Raw genomic sequence first — 19,510 nt, forward strand, 5'->3', positions numbered from 1 at the left:
CTACTGTGTCAGCTATGTTCATCAGGGGTACAACTTCTGGCCATCTTGAGTAACGATCGACCACGGTAAGACAGTATTGATAGCCTTTCATGTTTGATAAAATGGTTACGTCGATATGTATATGATTGAATCTTGAATCAGGTACATCAATTTGATTCGGTTGAAGACGTGTGTGTTGGTGGACTTAAGTTTGCTGATAAGGCGTGCATTCACGTGGCCATTGGGTGGCGTTCTTCCGAATGCCAGGCCAGACGAAATTTTCTCAGAGCAATCTTGATGTTGTTCTACCACTGGGATAAGCCCGTTCGTGGACCATGTTGAAGGCTACTCTGCGTAGTGTCGTTTGAATATTAGGCTTTACTTGTCCAGAGGAAATATTGCAGTAGATTTTAACGCCATTTACGATTTAGATTTCCTGTAACAGTAATGAAAAAGTATTTTGAACCATATCCTGTAATTCTGTGTCATTGAGCTGTTCGTTGGTGATCTTTTCCGGGCTGAGCGCCGTGGGCATGTTAACTAAGTAGATACGTGAAAGAGCGTCAGCGACTATGTTTTCATTGGCTTTTACGTGCTCGATGTCAGTTGAGTATGGAGAGATAGAGTCTAGCTATCTTAATTGGCTCTCTGAGGCCTTGTCGTGCTTTTCCCTAAAAACATGTGAGTGGTTTGTGGTCCGTTTTGATGATGAAGTGTCGGCAATCGAGCAGTCGTTGGACATATTTTACGGAGGCAAAAATGTCGAGTAATTTGCGTTCATAGGTGCTGTACTGTTGTTCTATTGGAGTGAGTTTCCAAAAGAATAAACCGAGGGATTCCCAGATGTTTTTGATCTCCTCTTCGAGCTTTGTACCAATGGCTGTTGGCGACGCATCAGTGGTGAGCGCGAGGCACACGTTTGGTGATGGATATGAAAGTAGAGTGGCGTCTGCTAGTTCCTTCCTGCAATCTTCAAATGCTTTGTCAACTTCGGGGGTTTATGGGATTTTTGACTTATCTTTTTTAATAGAGCGTTTTAGAATGTTAAGAGGTATTAAAGCATGTGTGGCTTGTGGAACGCATCGTCCGTAATAATTTACCGTGCTGAGGAAGCGTCTAAGTTTTTCGACGCTTTCGGGTTTGTTGTAATTGAGTAATACTGAAACACGTTCGTAGATTAGTGCGTAAATTTCTGCGCCGATGTAAAAAAGTTGACTTCAGGCTTGCCAAATACATATTTGTCGTTGTTAACGCTGAGTAGGGCGTTTAAAAAAAAAAAAGTTTCATGAGTTTCTTTTAGAAGCCATGTCGATGCTGAGTAACTTTTTATTTTATTTCAAACCACTTCACTAACTCTGTATTCATATCTGTATCTCAAAATAAAACGCAAAAGACTAAAATCTTAACCTGTAACTGAAACGGTACGCACTTCCGATCACCTGAAGTGATCAGAGGCAACTCTCTGACTCGACTGTTGCGACTCTATGAAGTCCAAAACTCAACTGTTCTTAAACGCGTAACTCACTCACAAACTAAAATTTCTATACTCAATTAATCCCCAAATATTTTAATTTCTAATGAAACAACTGAAGCTCAGAGTATGGATATTCCTTTGGTGGATGCTCTCCAGGAACTGACTACGGCTGGGATCGAAAGTAAAAATGTAACTCTAAACGTAACTTAAACCTTAACTAAAACTTAACATAATACGTAAACGTAACTTAAACTGATTCGTAACGTCGCTGCTGATGGATGGTCTTGCAATTTCTCGATATTTATAATAGGCCTATAAAGTAGCACTTCTAAGTACGTTTTTTGCGCTTTACCGTATGTGTAAATTTTCATAGCAGTTTGACAAAAAATCCGTAACTGTGCATGCAAGTACTTTGTCAACGATTTAACATCATACCACTCAAGACCGTGTTTTTGAGTTAATGCGTTATTGCTAAGCTTTCTTTCTTTTGACAGATGGTTAAGGAGGTCCTTTCGCCGCCAATGTAAAATAAAAAATATTAGATTATAAGTAAATTTAATTTTTTTCTAATAGTTAAGGTCGATATTTATCTAATAGTGAAGTTTAAATTATACTTTACCGGACAAATTTTTGAAAAAATAAAATTTTTAAATGTTAGTATTTGTTCAGAGTCTTACGAGAAAGTCAGACGTCCGCAGTATTTCTCGAATTATACTATCAGTCATGAATTAGATGAAGTAAAAAAAAACTAAAAATTAGATTTTCGGAATATTCAGGTTTCTTTTTTGCAATAAAATATATCAGTTACCGGGATATTTATTGAGAAATTAATATTTAAAAATCACAAAAATTCTCAAGTAACCTACAATAAAATGGGGTCAAAACATTTGGCAACGTTGCGTAGCGCGCGAGCTTCAGACCATTCAATGAATTCAAACTAAACTTTAACGCACTTATATTTTTCATTTATACTTATTAGTTAATTTATTGTTAGCAAATTTTCATATTACCGAATTGAAAAATATAATAATAATTAAAAAATAGCAAATATTAGAATACCATCTGTCTATTTATTTATTTATCATATGATAGGATATACTCACACATTGTTTATTATAATTTTTTTAATTATTCTCATAAAGTTAGGATACAAATGAGTAAATTAAAAACGATTTTTTTATGAATAGTGTAAATTTAATTATTTTTAAAATTAAAGTTTGATTGTAATAAGGATTCTCATTGAAAGTACATAAAGGTTGTATTTATTGCAAAATTAATAGTAATAATTAAGTACAATTTTATAACAATTAACAATAACATTATTATTCTTTTTTTGCAAAACTAGTATTAATTTTTTTACAATATTATTTAAATGTTTTGGTGTGTTAGTAACCCGTGGTTTTTTACCAACATTTTCTGACAATAATGATTTTACCCCGGCTTCACCACTTGTAACGAAGGCTTTTTCTAATATTTCTAATGAAATACCGGAATTAGCCATTTTAGTTATGAAAATAGCTGATACCTCAGGTTTTAATTTCATTAAACTTAATTTATTTTTTCTAAGATAGGATCTGTTTGCTTTTTCTCCAGAATGCTTATTGTCGTTTTAGCCATTTGTTTTACCAACTCATCTTTTACCCCGACAGCTTGCAAAACTTCTTTCAAAAGTCGGACGTCCGTTTCACCATTGTGAGCACCTTCAGTCGAGTTGTCACCAAGAAATTTCAAGGCCAAATTTGTTAGCTTCAATCCGTTTTTTTCTTTTTTAATTTCTGGTAAATGTTTTTTAGTATAGGTAGAGTGTCTGAAAAACCTTTTACAATAGATAAAAATTCACTCAGTAGATCATAATATTTCAAATGGCGCAATATCATTAAAGCATCAAATCTAAATGCATTGTGAGCCACTAATATTAATTTTTTTTTTTTTTTAAAAAAGCTATAAAACTTTTTAAACCATCTTTAATAGACAAACTTTCAAGGCAAGTATTATGTAGATATAACTTGTTTTGTTTTATATGAAGTCCTGTTACTTTTGATGCATGATAATTCATTTTTGTAGGAAGCATGTATACATTAAATGTTTTAGTTTTATATGATGCAGATATTTGACATATTTCATCAGAGTTTGAAATTCCAGTGGTTTCTAAGTCAAAAATTACAAGTTCACATTCCATTAGATCACTATTTTCATTAACATCCGTGAAGTTTTTGATTAATTCGGAGAGTCCATCAAGATCACACTCTGTTTGATATGAAGTTCCTTCTTTACGTTCCTTGCTTGCAATTTTACCAGCTCGTTTTTGTTTTCTAAAATATCGGCGACTTTTAAAGCCATACGTTTGAGAAATTTTATATTTCTTAATTCTTGCTTCATCTTTACGTTCTCTGAAGAATTTAGTTTTTTTACCACATGACAGGGATAGTTTATCGTAAACATATTCTATGTATTTTGTGCCATAATTTTTTTGACAAACAGCTGCAGCTACTCTATAGTCGAATGATTCAGATGAGCCATAAAATTTATTTTTGGATGTTTATTTATCACAATGTTGTTAAATGATTCATTGCTTTGCGATGAACCACATGGTGCTAACTTTGATGCATTGGTTGATAGCTTATCAAAGATGTTATTGAGATTTTTGAATAACTTTGGGTCAGTTAAAGGTTGTTTTTTGGGTAAATCTTTGTAAATAAAATTATTGTCTTTTTCGCGGTATTTTAGCCACTCTCCGCATTTATCGTGATTTCCGTATGCATGAGGAACAATATTTGACAAAGCTTCGGCAGCAGCTTCAACATTACCTTTGTTGTGATTTAAAACACGGACAAACATCTGTCCGAAATAATTTACAACCTTAGCAGATAAACCCAATTTATATAAACGTGAATTAAAATTTTTTTTGGCATGATTAGTATCAGACCATTTTTCAACTTCATGCAATGCTTCTCGACGAATTGCTGCTATTGCTGAAGAGTCATCGTCACCGATTAATACAGAAATAATCACATTTTCTTCCTTCAAGAGTTTATTGTTAGTAACTAATTCCACAGACATATCAGGTTCCATAGCTCGTGCAGATCCATCAAAATTTTCACGACAATCGTGATCCCTTTTGGGATGACCGTGTTCACATCTTGAGCATCTTGTTGAACGAGTGTTGTAAGAAATCACTTTACCACTATAATATCCAATCAGTGACGTATATCCTGGAACAAAATTACTTATTTTAACACACATCTTTTTATCGCTGTATATTTAATTAGCGTAAATTAATATGCAATAATGGTATGATCGTATGACATCAATATACCGTTTTTACTATTGTAAGAATGACCTGATGCTCGTTTAGTCCATGCAGAATCTCTAGAAGCTTTTATAGGTGTTGGAGTAGGAGAGTCAGTAGGATTAGGATTCTCAATAGGATTGTGAGTAACCAAAGGAGTATCACTGGAATAGCCACACAGTATATAATAATTTATTAGTTGTTAGAAAGTTACCTTTTATAAAACCGTCATGGTGTTGTATTTATTACCAATTCAAACAGTTAGTTTTTTATTGAAAATAAATTCAATAAATTTTTTGGTGATTTTAATTGGATGTTTCCTGTTAAATAATTGTTGATCAATTAAAATGTATTTATTTTTCATCATTTACAAATCATGTAATTAAATTAAAAGCGAAAGTGAATAAAAAAAGAAACCCTTTTTATCAGATATAGAAAGATAAAAAATTAATTAACAGTCGAGTGTTTAAAAAATCATGCATATTTTTAAGTAATAAGTAGAAATAATTGATGTTTATTCAGAAATTATGTTGATATTAATAATTTTTATAAAATTATTTGAGTTAAGTTTACGTACGTTGTATCAGAGGATTGTGTTTTATCAGCATCTATTGTTAATTGTTTTTCTAGACGTATGAAGTCTCGAAAACTATCCTCGGCCACCTGTTCAATAGCTGCTCCAACAATTCTTTCATATCTTTTCAGCAATGCACTGTTTATTATTGGTATATCTAATGCAGAAAGAATTGTGTTGATCTGAGCTTCTCCAATCCCTGCATCAATGATAGCTGAAATTTTTACATTAAATAATCAGTGTTGATAAATGAAAATTCTTATAAATAATATTTAACTATACGTATATGTACATTCACGTAGAATACGTATTTATTTAATTAATTAATACTTACCAAAAGCTAGTCTCAAGTTTATGTCAAATTGTTTGTGATTTGTATCATTGGTTTTAAAACTGCTTGTATTAACTAAGTAAATGTTTTTACATTTCGTACACTTCACATGAAAAATACTTGCTAACCCCAAAATTTCCTCTTTGACAATGTGTTTTAAACTTAATTGTAAATTGCATTTATTACACCACAATTCATAAGCAATAGATTTAACATCAATCACTCGGTTACTGACATGAATGTAAATATCTTCAGGAGCTGGATTTTCTTCAAGTTTTTGTTTTTTTGCACTCACAACATTATCGAGCCATTGCTTACGTTTGAGACTCACAAATTTACCAGCATTCTTGCCATGAGACATTCGAATGTTATGGTTATGACTAAACATTTTTAATTAATTTATTTATTTACACTGACTGCAAAAACTTAAACATGGTTAAGGTTATGCTGTACAAATGAAAATGTAAACAACCGAATACAGCGTTGCCAAATCACGGACAGGTTACTAACAGCTGATTTACAAGAGTCAATTTAATTTTTGTATTTAACTATTTTTTTTTTTTATTTTCAAAATTTCAACGATTAATGCCTCATATACTGTTTATTTTTTAATTTTGGGAATTTTTATGGGTTTTTTATTTGAATTTATCGAATATTGACTACTACAGTTATTTTGACTCAACTGGAGCGAAAGGATATCCTTAAACGATAATTCAGGAGCCAAAACCCAGTGAGCTGTATTACCGTTAATGAGACACGTCACACCTATCTCTTTAGGTAAAAACTCACGATCGTTATTAACGAAACCTTGAATATATATAACTACAGACGACAACGGTCTTTACATGACAGCTTCCTATTACTTACTGAAATTATTTTCCGGCATTAGGTGTTTACCCTGTAAAATCTATAGTTACTTGTCTAGAAGCGTCTATTTCCAATACACTCTCACAATCTGCATATATTATACAGTTTGTGATTGTTGTTAAAGCTTTGTCGAATCTAACTTCTATATGCACCCTCCCGTAGTTGATCAAAATCCAATGTGTATTACTATTAGCTGATAAATCGGGCGTTAAATCAAAAAAGTATAAGCAATACCCGTTAGGGTACTCAAACTTGTCTATTGTGTTTCCTTCGTTCAAAAAATGGATACCTGAATTTAAAAACAGTGTGTGGTATGCGTCTATGTAATTCATACGTGGTCCGTAATCGGGTTGAAGAGATTTTGAGGGTAGTTATCGATCATCAATGTATAATAATTAGTAGTTAATTCCAAAATTTAAAAAATTAAACGGGTTCATCGCAGTGTCACCTTTAAATGCTTCACTATCAATAAAACCTACTGATTAAACGTATTGGTATTTGGTCATGAATTATGTTGTCCATAGTTTCACTATGGACACCAGCAGGAATTGAGACAGCTTTAACCCCAACACGTGTCAGAGGGTATTTAGCTGTTGTCTTAGCTAGCATACGAGCGTGTGATAAAAGAGTCCCTGTTGAAATTTTTGCACACCTTACTAACAGATTAGCGTCGACAATGTTAAAAACGCACCCATTCGGAGAAGCGTCCATTAAACAAAACGAATCGCGAGAACATGTTAAATGCAAACTCATTTTAACATCGTTTATAAGAAATCTTTCTTGGTTAAAAACATCGCAATGTAGATGTACGATAAAATCAACAGTTTTATCACATGTCAATAACTCAGGGCGTTTTTTTAATCCTACATTTTCATCGTCTAAACTGTCTATTTTTCCAGGTGGTATGAATGGTGAGCGTATAACTTATTAGGTGTTAAAACAGGTTTTTGATTAAATAATACATTAACCTGGCTAAATATGTAATGCAGAAAGTTATTAACAGGTGCTACTTTAGAAACAGTAGCCCCAGCAGTAACCGATTGTTTCCGAATAATACGTACACTTAGTTTCAACATTGTATGTGCTAGGTCGATGTATTCATCACCCTGCCCCATGAACAACAAACTTTATGGGTGAATAATAAGCCAACGACGAAATTGGTTTATAATAAATCCATTGACCACTCTCAATCGTTGTCTGAGTTGGCGATAGGGAAAATAATTCCAACTCCGTTTTAGCGCACTCGCACGAGTGTACATGTAAGAACGACATTTTAAAAAATCTTATGAAAAAATATCCGCAATTGTACGCTGTACTGTTTTCTTTTTTAATATTTTTCTTTTTGTTAATTCTACGTCTAGTTTTATCTTTTTTCATTTTAGATCTCGCCGTAGGTTTTACAAAACGTCTTTTTTTGACAGAAATTTTTCTTGAGCGTGCCAACCTACGGTTCATACCTTCTGCAGATATATATAGATATTATATTATAGATTGTATATAATTATATATAATCTAGACGAAAACACTCGGTGATAATATATTAATGTATATAATTATATACAATTCTATATGATTGTATACAAATATATACATTTATATACAATTTCATTGTTCTTCTTTGCATTTTCATATAGAATTATATACAATTGTGTATAACTGTATATAATTATATAAACATTTTATATAATTATGCATCACCTCTATCCAATTGTATATAATCCATATACAGGGTGTCTCAGAAGTCGTGAGCCACCGGACAGGGTGTGGTAGAAAATTGGATTCTGAATAGAAAAGTCCTTTACCATTTTTCGATCAGACCCATAGAAAAATTACTACAAATTTATGAAAATAGACCAATGAGGAGCGCGGTTTAGCGGCAGAACGGTAGGCGCAAGAGCGAGCGAGTGGAAGCGCGACAGGCAATGAGTGCGCGCTCGCTTGCACACGTGTGATATCATTGCTCAGTTATAGCGGGATGCCCGCATGCAATAATAATGATCAATGATACTCCTGTAAATAAAAAAATTAATATTAGAAAAATCATCCCATAGACAGCCCCATAAAATAAAAAATGTGCGATTTTTTGATAATTAAAACTCAAATTTTCGGTGTCACCGAAAAATGAAAAAAAAGCCAACAGTCATATTCAATGATACCCCTGTAATTAAAAAAAAAAAAAGAAAAGTTATAAAAGTACCCCATACACTCTGAGATACAGCCCCATAAAGCCAAAAATTTGCGATTATTTAATGATGAAATTCAAATGATCAGTGTGCACTTGAAGTTAAAAAAAAAAAAGCAATAAAAATAATCAGTGACACTACTGTAGACCAAAAAAATTGAAAAAATAAAAAACTACCCCATAGACAGGGAGATACAGCCCCGTAAAGCCGAAAATTCGCGATTATTTAATAATGAAATTCAAATGATCAGAGTGCACTTGAAGTGAAAAAAAAAGCAATAAAAATAATCAGTGACACTACAGTAGGTGAAGAAAATTTTTAAAAATAAAAACTACCCCATAGACAGGGAGATACAGTCCCATAAAGCCAAAAATTGTGCGATATTTCAATAATTAAAATAGAAATTTTCGACGACTACTCAAAATTTCAAATAAAAATCTAGGACTAATAGTTAACTATACCCATAACAATCAGAAAAAATTAAAAATTACAAAAACCACCCCATAGACACTAAGATACAGCCTAATAAAGCCGAGTATTTCGGGATTATTTAACATAAAATAACTCGGAATAACTCAAAGAAAATTATCTTTCTTTCCAGTTTAACCTTTTTATGAATTAAAAAATCAAAATTTTGGAATCCACCCCATAAACACCGAGAGGCAACCCCACAATGCCACAATTGTTCGATTTTTTATTGATTTAAATTGAAATTCTCGGTGTCTACTGAAAATAAGTAAAAGAAAATTATTGTACTTTTTAATGTTATCTCTGTTATAAAATAATAAATCAAAATTTTAGAATCCACCCCACAGACACCGAGATACATCCCCATACAGTCGCTATTTGTCGATTTTTAATTGACTTAAATTGAAATTCTCGGTGTCCACTTAAAATAAAGAGCATAAACTCATTCCACTTTCCAATTTACTCTTTTTAATAAATGAAAATATCAAAATTCAAGAATTCACCCCATAGACCCCAAGATACGCCTCCATAAAGCCGCGATTTATCGATTTTTTATGGATTGATATCGAAATTTTCGGTGTCATATGAAAATTTGAATTTTAATTATTGAAAAATCGCGAATTGTTGGCTTTATTTGGATGTTTGTTAGTGTCTATGCGGTGGATTTTCAAGAGTTAAGTTTTTTTATGTTTTTAAGGGTGTAATTTAAAAGTACAATAGGTTTCTCTTGTTGTTGTTAAATGGACACCAAGAATTTCAATTTCAATTACTAGCAAATCACAAATTAGCGGATTTATGGGGTCCTATCTCGCCGTTAATGGGGTGTTTTTCTCAAATCTTATTTTTTTTTGCTTACAAGAGTATATCTGAAAATGAGTTTTCATACTTTTCATTTATTTTCAACGGACACCGAGAAGTAGCATTTTAATTACTAAAAAATCAGAAATTTTCAGCTTAATGGGATCATAATTCGGAGTTTGCGGGGTGGTTTTTTAAATAATAATTTTTTTCGATACACAGGAGTTTAATCGATAAGTACAAAAGGTTTCTTTTGTTGATTTTCAATGGGCACCAATAATTTGAATTTTAATTTCTAAGCAATCCCGATTTTTGTGCGTTATCAAGTCTGTAACGGAATGTATTTCTTTTAAAAAGAAAAAAAAAATCCACTCGTCCGCTTTGGTCACCCCTTAATTTATTTAGGGCGCCACTGGATTTTTAGACACAGTATCCAGAAACTGGACCAGAGCATGGAGTAAGTTCTACAGGGTCGTGAGAGATTGTTGGGAAGAGAACAGAAATCATCAAAGGAATCTATTTTTCAAGAAATTTTATTTAACCCACCCCATTACAATAATATTCCCCTTACAATTAATTAACACTTAAGATTAAGTCCTATTCCCGTTTATAAGACGGTTTCCTATCAAAGTGGCTAATCCCGACGATACCCTCTTATGGAGCGATCATACCGCGGTTTCTATCATAGTTACTTATTCCCGACGGTACCCTCTTATGGAGCGACCATACCGCGGTTTCTAATTATTTTCCTCCATTTTTCAATTTTCCATAATTTTCCATAATTTCCATTTTCCATAATTTGCTATAGTTTCATAGTTTCATCATTTTCCACACGCACCCACAATATAATGATTATCATTCAAACACACTAATTAAAATTTCCATACTTTATTATTTTCTAAGACTATTATTTACTTTTATTTTCCAAATTAAATCTGATTAACTAATTTTCTAAATCCAAATTCCTATAGCGATTAATTTCCTTTTTAAAATTCTTAACTAATTTACTGCCGTGGTCCTAATAATACAACAGTAAATATTTAATACTAAGAGGTCTTCGTATCTCGTATTAATAGATTAAAATTTGATGACAGAGGTCTTAATAATCTGCCAACAAAATATTCGCTACGTCCTAGTATTCTTACAAATTTATTTTACATTTTTTTACTTTTGTTAATTTTATTTCGTCGGAACTTTTGTAATAAAATTCCACTTAATTATTTTAATTATAATTGATTTGATTTCATTTGAATTTAATTTTACCGAATTTTATAAATTATCTTATTTAATATGTTTTCGTTTTGTCCAAATTATTTGTCAGAGTTAATTAATTAATTTATTTAGTTTTAATCTCTGAATTAAGAAATTGGCAATTGGTTTTATTTCACTCAATTTTAACTAAATTATTTTACTTGTCTCTGAATAACTGAGTTTATTTTATTTTTGCTAAATTACTTCCTTTACTTTCTTTATGTTGTTTGAAACTTGAAATTTATTTTATTATAATTTTGGGGATTATATTCCACCTTACAACGCCTTGAGATTTTTAGTCTCGACCTTGTACGTCCTTTACTCGACGTTTTAGCTCGAAACAAGATGGCGGACCCTCTCCCAACTTTTGTTGAATTTTTCTTCAAGTGAAATTTACAACTGATTTATTTTCTACTTTTATCTAAATGATTTTAACAATTATTCTAACGATTTTTTACGATTCTAATTTTACTTCTATTTTATTTCACACAATCAAAATTCGTTCCAAATTATTTATATTGATTTTAATTAATTTTAACTTCTGATGATTTTACTAAAATATTTTACTGAAATTATTTTAATGATTTTAATTGACACAAAATTAACTGATTTTACTCAAACTCAATTACCAGAGTTCAAATTTTCACGTGACACCAAAATCATGAATTAACAAACTGAAATAATTCCTAGTAAGATTAATCCCGACTCTGCCTACGTGTTTAATTAATAACCCGAAATAATTCCTGGTATTATTAATTAAATATTTAGTTATTTCATTTCTGACTTGTTCTTAAATTTATTGTTAACTTTATTCGGACTTTTATTCTGACTAGTTACCAAATTTTGTTCTTAAACATTTCGTTAATTATTTTTGATGTTCAGTTAAATTTACTAGTACTTAAATTTTGACTAAACCAATTGCTTAAATTTTGGCAAGATTAATGGATTAAATTTTTATTTAAAGACTAATGATTGTATTCGAACGCGAAATGGCGATAACCTTCAGCCGACTTAAGGCCTAGCAGATGCCGCTTCACCAAGAATCTATTTAGACGTATTTATTGTACCTGGAGTTTTCCTTGGGTTTTATTTTCAAAAATCCCTCGACGCTTTTACTCCCGGGTTTCTCGTCTTTCCTTGATGAGATCTTATTGGCAGCACGGTCGTGAATCGCCACTTCGTAACTTAATTATCAGAGAATATTTTATTCTGGAACACGAAATTGGTATTAGAATATTTCTTAGATTAATTAAACTTAAGCGAGCCGGCATTGGGCCTAGCAAGCATTAAATTTAACTAAAATTTATCGCCTCGTTCCACAAGAAATAATAGAATAGAAATAATTACCTGAGTGAGATGTTTGCGATGTAGATTCTTCGATCGTTCGAATACAATAAAACTTACCAAAATTTGTTGGTTTGTTTCTTCTTGGCTCTCTCTCTTCCCCACTCTCTCTCTCTCTCAGTGCCGGCGCTACCCTCTCGGGGACTTACTTACTAACTTAAGACTATTGGCGCGAGTACTTCGGAGCACAGCGCCCTGGAGAATTGGTCGATAATTATAACTCGGATCGAAGACCTTTTCCGGATAAGGAAGGTCCCGTGTACTCCGTTACAAGTCATATTTCGGTATCTATGGGGTGTTTTTACAATTTTTTAAATTTGTCTGATGGTCAAAAGTACCACTGATAATTTTGATTGGTATTTTTTTTCTATTTCGAATGCACTGTGAATATTTTAATTTTTATGTTAAATAATCCCGAAATACTCGGCTTTATTAGGCTGTATCTTAGTGTCTATGGGGTGGTTTTTGTAATTTTTAATTTTTTTCTGATTGTTATGGGTATAGTTAACTATTAGTCCTAGATTTTTATTTGAAATTTTGAGTAGTCGTCGAAAATTTCTATTTTAATTATTGAAATATCGCACAATTTTTGGCTTTATGGGACTGTATCTCCCTGTCTATGGGGTAGTTTTTTATTTTTAAAAATTTTCTTCACCTACTGTAGTGTCACTGATTATTTTTATTGCTTTTTTTTTTTTCACTTCAAGTGCACTCTGATCATTTGAATTTCATTATTAAATAATCGCGAATTTTCGGCTTTACGGGGCTGTATCTCCCTGTCTATGGGGTAGTTTTTATTTTTTTCAATTTTTTTGGTCTACAGTAGTGTCACTGATTATTTTTATTGCTTTTTTTTTAACTTCAAGTGCACACTGATCATTTGAATTTCATCATTAAATAATCGCAAATTTTTGGCTTTATGGGGCTGTATCTCAGAGTGTATGGGGTACTTTTATAACTTTTCTTTTTTTTTTTTAATTACAGGGGTATCATTGAATATGACTGTTGGCTTTTTTTTTTTCATTTTTCGGTGACACCGAAAATTTGAGTTTTAATTATCAAAAAATCGCACATTTTTTATTTTATGGGGCTGTCTATGGGATGAGCGCGCACTCATTGCCTGTCGCGCTTCCACTCGCTCGCTCTTGCGCCTACCGTTCTGCCGCTAAACCGCGCTCCTCATTGGTCTATTTTCATAAATTTGTAGTAATTTTTCTATGGGTCTGATCGAAAAATGGTAAAGGACTTTTCTATTCAGAATCCAATTTTCTACCACACCCTGTCCGGTGGCTCACGACTTCTGAGACACCCTGTATAACTGTATCCAGTTATATAAAATCTTTTTTCATCGGGTGGATCGTTTTGTAATTCATTGTCAGATGACATTTTTTAAATAATTTTCTCAAATAAATAAAAATGTATAGTTTATTTATAAATAGTTTTATATTAATATTAAATAAACATGAGTCTGTGATCTCCCTGATTAAAAATATTGATTGAAAAGTATTGGGAATCAGTCACCCTATGTGAACTGTATATCTATATATACATGAAAAAGAATTGAAATTATTCAAAAGTATTCTAATTTCATCATTTTCAATCCTTTTCAATCAATATTTTTAACCAGGGCTTAGCAATTAAAAAAAATAAAAACACAACACATATAATCGAGAATCACGTGATATTTTATTGCGCATGCGCGTTGGTAAATGGGCTTCATTTACATATCCGAAATGGCGTAGTATTGTGAGGTATGTTAACATCGTACATAAGTGTATTTTGAAAAATAATAAAAAAAACTTTATCAAGCAGTAAAATATTGTCGTTTAATAAAGTGTACATTTATAAACAGCTACAAAATAAAACGGCAGTTTTCTAAAATGTTCTATCCCATTCAGTGTACTAATGATAAGTCATATTGTGTTGTTGAGGACTATGAGGTTGTCCTTGACAATGATAACCCCCCTGCAGTAAATAGTAGCGTCTATTTTTATTGGAAGAGTGAAAAATATTTGGGAATATTAATTAGTAATTGCAATAATATAATATAAGAGACAATCATTTCAATAAGTGAGGCTGATTAAAGCATAGTTAATTCTTTAAATTTAATTGAAACTAAATATTGCTTTGTAGTCATTAGACTAAGTACTAATGTATAATATTTAATAATGATAAGATAATACTAAAAGAAAATTAATATTATTTTGAAGTTAAGCTAAATAACTTGTTATTAATGTTATAAATTTTATTAATATGTATCTCATGAGAAATTTTTATTCTTGATAAAAATAAATACATGTCAATTAAAAATAAATACTCTTTTTGTAGTTTTTTTGTAATTAAATTAAAAAAATTTTAAGTTCGCTGAATCCTAAAATGATTATATACAATCAGATAGGATTATATACAATTGTATATGATTATGTATTACAATCGTGTACGATTGTATACGATTGGATCGGGCCATTTTTTATATCCAATTTATATACAATTTTATACAATTGTATAAAATCTTTTTTCATCGGGTTAGTAATCGTATAATTGAAGATTTGGCTTAAGCTAGGAAAAATTGACATTGAGTAAACCGAAATTAAAATTATTTAAGACAAAATTTATTGAACACTAAAATTTATTCATTAAAATATCTCACTAAAAAGTTTCAGTAAAATCATCAGGAATAAAATTAAATTAGGCACGCAGTAGCTTATCGGATCCGGCCCTTGCTTTCCAAAATGCATTGGACCGGGTTCGAGTCTGGCGTACACCAATGAATATTTTCAATATTTAAGTGTATTATTCTGCTGAGCCCAAAAAAGTTAAAACGAGTTCCAATCTCAAAAGTTCCCCCCTAGTAAGTCGCTCATGACCTTAGTAGTTTATGAGAGTTTAAATAAAACAAAAAAAAAAAAATTAAATTAAAATCAGGAAATAGCTCAATAAATAATTTGGAATAAAATTGAATTGCATAAAATAAAACAACAGTAAAAGTTAGAATCAGATCATAATTGTTAAAATGCTTGTTTAAATTAATTAGTTAAAAGTAAAGAATAAAATATTTGTAAATTTCGTTTGAAAAGAAATCATCAAAAGTTTTGCGACAAAGACGCACGGCCGAGAAAGACATTCGGCCATTTTGTCCCGCGTTCAAACTCTGAGTAGAGGACACTCAAGATCGAGACTAAAGTATTAGTTCAATTTTAAAATAAAATAAAATCTCTCGGCTTACAACAAAATAACTTTTGTCGAAATTTCACATTTACAAGGGAAATAAAATTGAGTAAAATTTTACAGTTTTAAAATTGATTAAATAAAATAGTTTGAATTAAATTAAAATAATTTATACAATAATTAAGATTACTCAAACATCAGATTAAATTAACATGGGCTAAAAATAAATGGATTAAAATTTATTTAATAAATTCTTTAAAGTAATTAGGAAAATTATAAGTAGGAAATAAGAAACGGTATTTAAGAAATAAGAATGGAATTATTTTATTAATGGAAAATAATTTATCGTATCGTTGTTATTATGAAAAATTATAAATAGTGTGGTTGTGTGTGCGTAAAGAGTCTACCTCGGTTTCATGGTATACTCCTCAGGCTTCGGGGTAGATCTCTTAGAGTAACGTGAGGGTCCGTGGGACAGCGTGCGCTGTGTGGAAAGCGTGTGTAGTAACGTGAGGATCCAGCACAGTGACGTGAGGGTCCGTGGGATAGCGTGAACTAAGTTAGAATAGCGTGAGGGTCCGTTGGACAGCGCAAAGTCGATAGAGTAGCGTGAGGGTCTAGTGGACAGCGGGCACTACAGCGACGTGAGGGTCAGCTAGACAGCGCGAAATATGACCGAATGAGAGTTGTGAGTGAATGAAATTGTTCTATGAATTTTTATATATTGTTTTATTGGCCTTTATCTCAATTGTAAAAAGGAATGGGTAAATATATAATTTCGTAAAACGAATTTCTGCGTTTAAATTTTGGTTTCTTCCAGCAATCTCTCACGACCCTGACCTATAACTCCATGTTCTGGTCCAGTTCTGGATACTGAGCCCAAAAATCCAGTGGCACCCTTAATAAGTAAAAGGGGCGACCAACGAGCAAACGACATCCCGTTTCAATATATAATATATTATATAAAATGCTAATGTTCGTACGTGTGTCCACGGTTTTTTCTATCATTCGCAACTTCGATCAACTTCCCGTTGGGATGGCAAATACTCCTTGGTCTCTTGGCGTGCATAAGGAAGTTTGGTCGGGGTGGGTGGAAGTAGGTGGCGAAAATGTGGAATAATATATATTTTTACTTAATAATACAGGATTATTTAAAAAATGCAGTGGACAAGGTAAACGTTTGTTTTGTTAATTGTAAAACGTAAAATATACAAGACTATTAATATTTAAATGACAATTTTATATTGAATTACCACCAGAAGATGGTTTTTACATGGCTCAAGATGTTTTTCTTAATATTCAACAAGAGGCTGGAAACGATTGGACTAAAATTGTGTCGGAAACTATTAATGAAGTTTACGGATCTGAAATAAAAAACTTCTCTGCTCGTGGACAATATTTAACTAGTCGGCCAAAAATTAATGCCGTTATTCAATAACTTGTGATGAAATTGAATAAAAAATTTAGATTGTGTTAAATGGGAATAGTGTATTCACAGTATTGTTGTACTAAATTAATTTCTTTTGCAATTCACTGGTAGCAAGGTTTTTTTGTACATGATATGTCTTACAAATTGGAGTATAGACTATGAACTTCTTTTACGCCATATTATTTTACCTAAATATATTTATTGATAGACGCTTGTAAATTCAAACTATGTACCGCCACTGGATTTTTAGATAAGTCCTGACTTTCTGAAAAGGTTTTTTGAGCATCTGAATTTACTTTATTGTACCCGAGGATTAGCTAGCTCGGTGATATTCAAACAAGGAATGTGAAAAAATCCTCTTGAATGGTTTTGTAACGGGTTTGAGCCGTCCCTTGGTCACACCCCTTTATTTAGAATTTATAATTAAGGACGCCACTGGAATTTTTATCACGGTTTCCAGAACCGGTCCAAGCAAGAGAGATATCACAGGGTCGAGAGAAATTATAATATTTAACATAAATAAAAACAACTAAAATTGATGTTAATTATCAATTTATTTTTGACAAACTGACAGTAATTTAATCTCAATTTAATGCTCACACACACACGCATACTTACAAAAGTTGCTTATTCCTACGATACCCTCTTATGGAGCGTCTATATCGTAATTTTTATCATAGTGCCTATTCCTGCGATACCCTCATATGGAGCGTCTATACTACGGGACTAAGGAACCTGAAGTCGACTAGGACAGAGGAGGATACCATGACACTAGTCGACAACCTGCTAATCCTAACCTCCTCGACAGCCCGTGAACGAGGAGTATATAATGTAAATCATTTTCCAAAACACACACACACACACACACACACACACACACACACACACACACACACACACACACACACACACACACACGATTCTCGATAAAACAATTTATCCAATACACACTTGACTCTAATTTACAATCATTTTAAAATCCAAGATACTTTTTATAACATAACTTCCTGGGAATCAAATTTCCCGGTCCCTAACTTGACTTCGATAAATAATTTTATTTAAATTTTGGTTTCTTAATTATTAATATCACAGTAGCGTTTATTCAACCAAAATTTTAGATTAATTAAAACGTACTCGAATTCAAATTGCCTGAATAATCGGCTTATGTCTATTTTGAATTCCAGTCAAGATTTAAGACTTAATCTTCAACTTGGCAAAATTTTCCAAGGCTAAATTTTCTATGTTGATTAATTTTGAAATCATCGTACTGGAATTTGACAAATTTATTTATCGAAGTTTATTGAACAAATTTTCTTTTATTGATAAATTTTCTCTTGTAATTTTGTTTTATAAATTAATTTACTATTTAACAATTTTAATATTCTAATTTAAAGAATTTGTATCTATGATAATTTTAATTTATTATTTTTGATAATTTTTTAAAAGTAAATTTCAGTTGTTAATTTTAATTTAAATTTTAATTCATTTTTACTTGTTGATTTTATTGGTCAATTTTGATCTAACTCGGACAAATTTCTAATTTTAATTTCCTTTAGTTTTATTTTAATTTGTAATAATTTAATCGACAGAATATCGTTTATAAATAACGCACTTAACTCAAAATAGTCGATAACAAAATTTCTGATTTGTAAATTTTAATCTAAATTTATTTGACCAATTTTTTTTTAATAATTTTATTTCTTTTATTTTTAAATTTGGATTTTTCAACTTATTGAATTCTCTATTTGTTCAAATTTTACTTTAATTAATTTTAACCTCGACTTATAATTCAGATATTTTAATTAAATTCGAATAATTAATTAATTAATCAAGTAGGGTGATTGGAAGACGGAACCTGGCCTGTGCCTAAAGTTTCCGGGGACGACGCAACAATTTCCCGAGGTTAAACTTTATTTTGTACCTGAGAACTTTTGACGATTTCTTCTCTTCAGTTTGGCTCTCTTTGTTGTTCTCGTTGACTTCTAATAGAGGTAACCTTGTCAGCCAAAATAACGGTGTTCTCGGTACTCGGGTTCACTGCGTCGCAGCTCGGGATATTTAGCAATGTTTTATCTGGAAATTTAGGATAGTTCGAATGGTTTCATTGGATAATTAGGCTGGCTAAATGCCTAGCAGTAATTATCAATTTTACAAGTTAAAAATAATCGCTCTGAAGGTTCCACAGGAATCTCAGAGGAATATTAATATTTACCTGGCATTTCCAAAATTTCGTGTTGGTTGCTCGTGCTCCGGCTTCACAATGTCGCTTTTCCGTTCGGCAACTTCACTCGTCCCTCGTGTGGGACTATCCCCACCCGCGGAACACTTATCTTCTAGGCCCCGGAACTTATGTAA

General features: G+C 31.7%; 1 protein-coding gene and 2 long non-coding RNA genes across 3 annotated transcripts; 1 reads left to right on the forward strand and 2 right to left on the reverse strand.

Moving 5' to 3' along the window:
• Positions 1 to 3,421: 3,421 nt before the first annotated feature.
• Positions 3,422 to 5,386, reverse strand: LOC141528064 (uncharacterized). Its single transcript, XM_074243919.1, has 2 exons — positions 5,320 to 5,386; positions 3,422 to 4,665 (listed from the first exon to the last, which is right to left on the reverse strand). The coding sequence occupies exons 1-2, from the start codon at positions 5,348 to 5,350 to the stop codon at positions 3,941 to 3,943; spliced, it is 756 nt and encodes a 251-aa protein (XP_074100020.1). The 5' UTR covers positions 5,351 to 5,386; the 3' UTR covers positions 3,422 to 3,940.
• Positions 5,387 to 12,271: 6,885 nt separating this feature from the next.
• LOC141528049 (uncharacterized) lies at positions 12,272 to 13,266 on the reverse strand. The gene is made up of 2 exons (XR_012479281.1): positions 12,562 to 13,266; positions 12,272 to 12,423 (listed from the first exon to the last, which is right to left on the reverse strand). It is a non-coding gene; the product is annotated as an uncharacterized LOC141528049 (long non-coding RNA).
• Positions 13,267 to 13,670: 404 nt separating this feature from the next.
• Positions 13,671 to 14,760, forward strand: LOC141528066 (uncharacterized). The gene is made up of 2 exons (XR_012479288.1): positions 13,671 to 14,024; positions 14,186 to 14,760. It is a non-coding gene; the product is annotated as an uncharacterized LOC141528066 (long non-coding RNA).
• The last annotated feature ends 4,750 nt before the right edge of the window (positions 14,761 to 19,510 follow it).

Source organism: Cotesia typhae, unplaced genomic scaffold, assembly GCF_013202065.1.
Source record: "Cotesia typhae breed Kobodo isofemale line unplaced genomic scaffold, CoteBio_Ctyphae contig_42, whole genome shotgun sequence".
Taxonomy (NCBI): domain Eukaryota; kingdom Metazoa; phylum Arthropoda; class Insecta; order Hymenoptera; family Braconidae; genus Cotesia; species Cotesia typhae.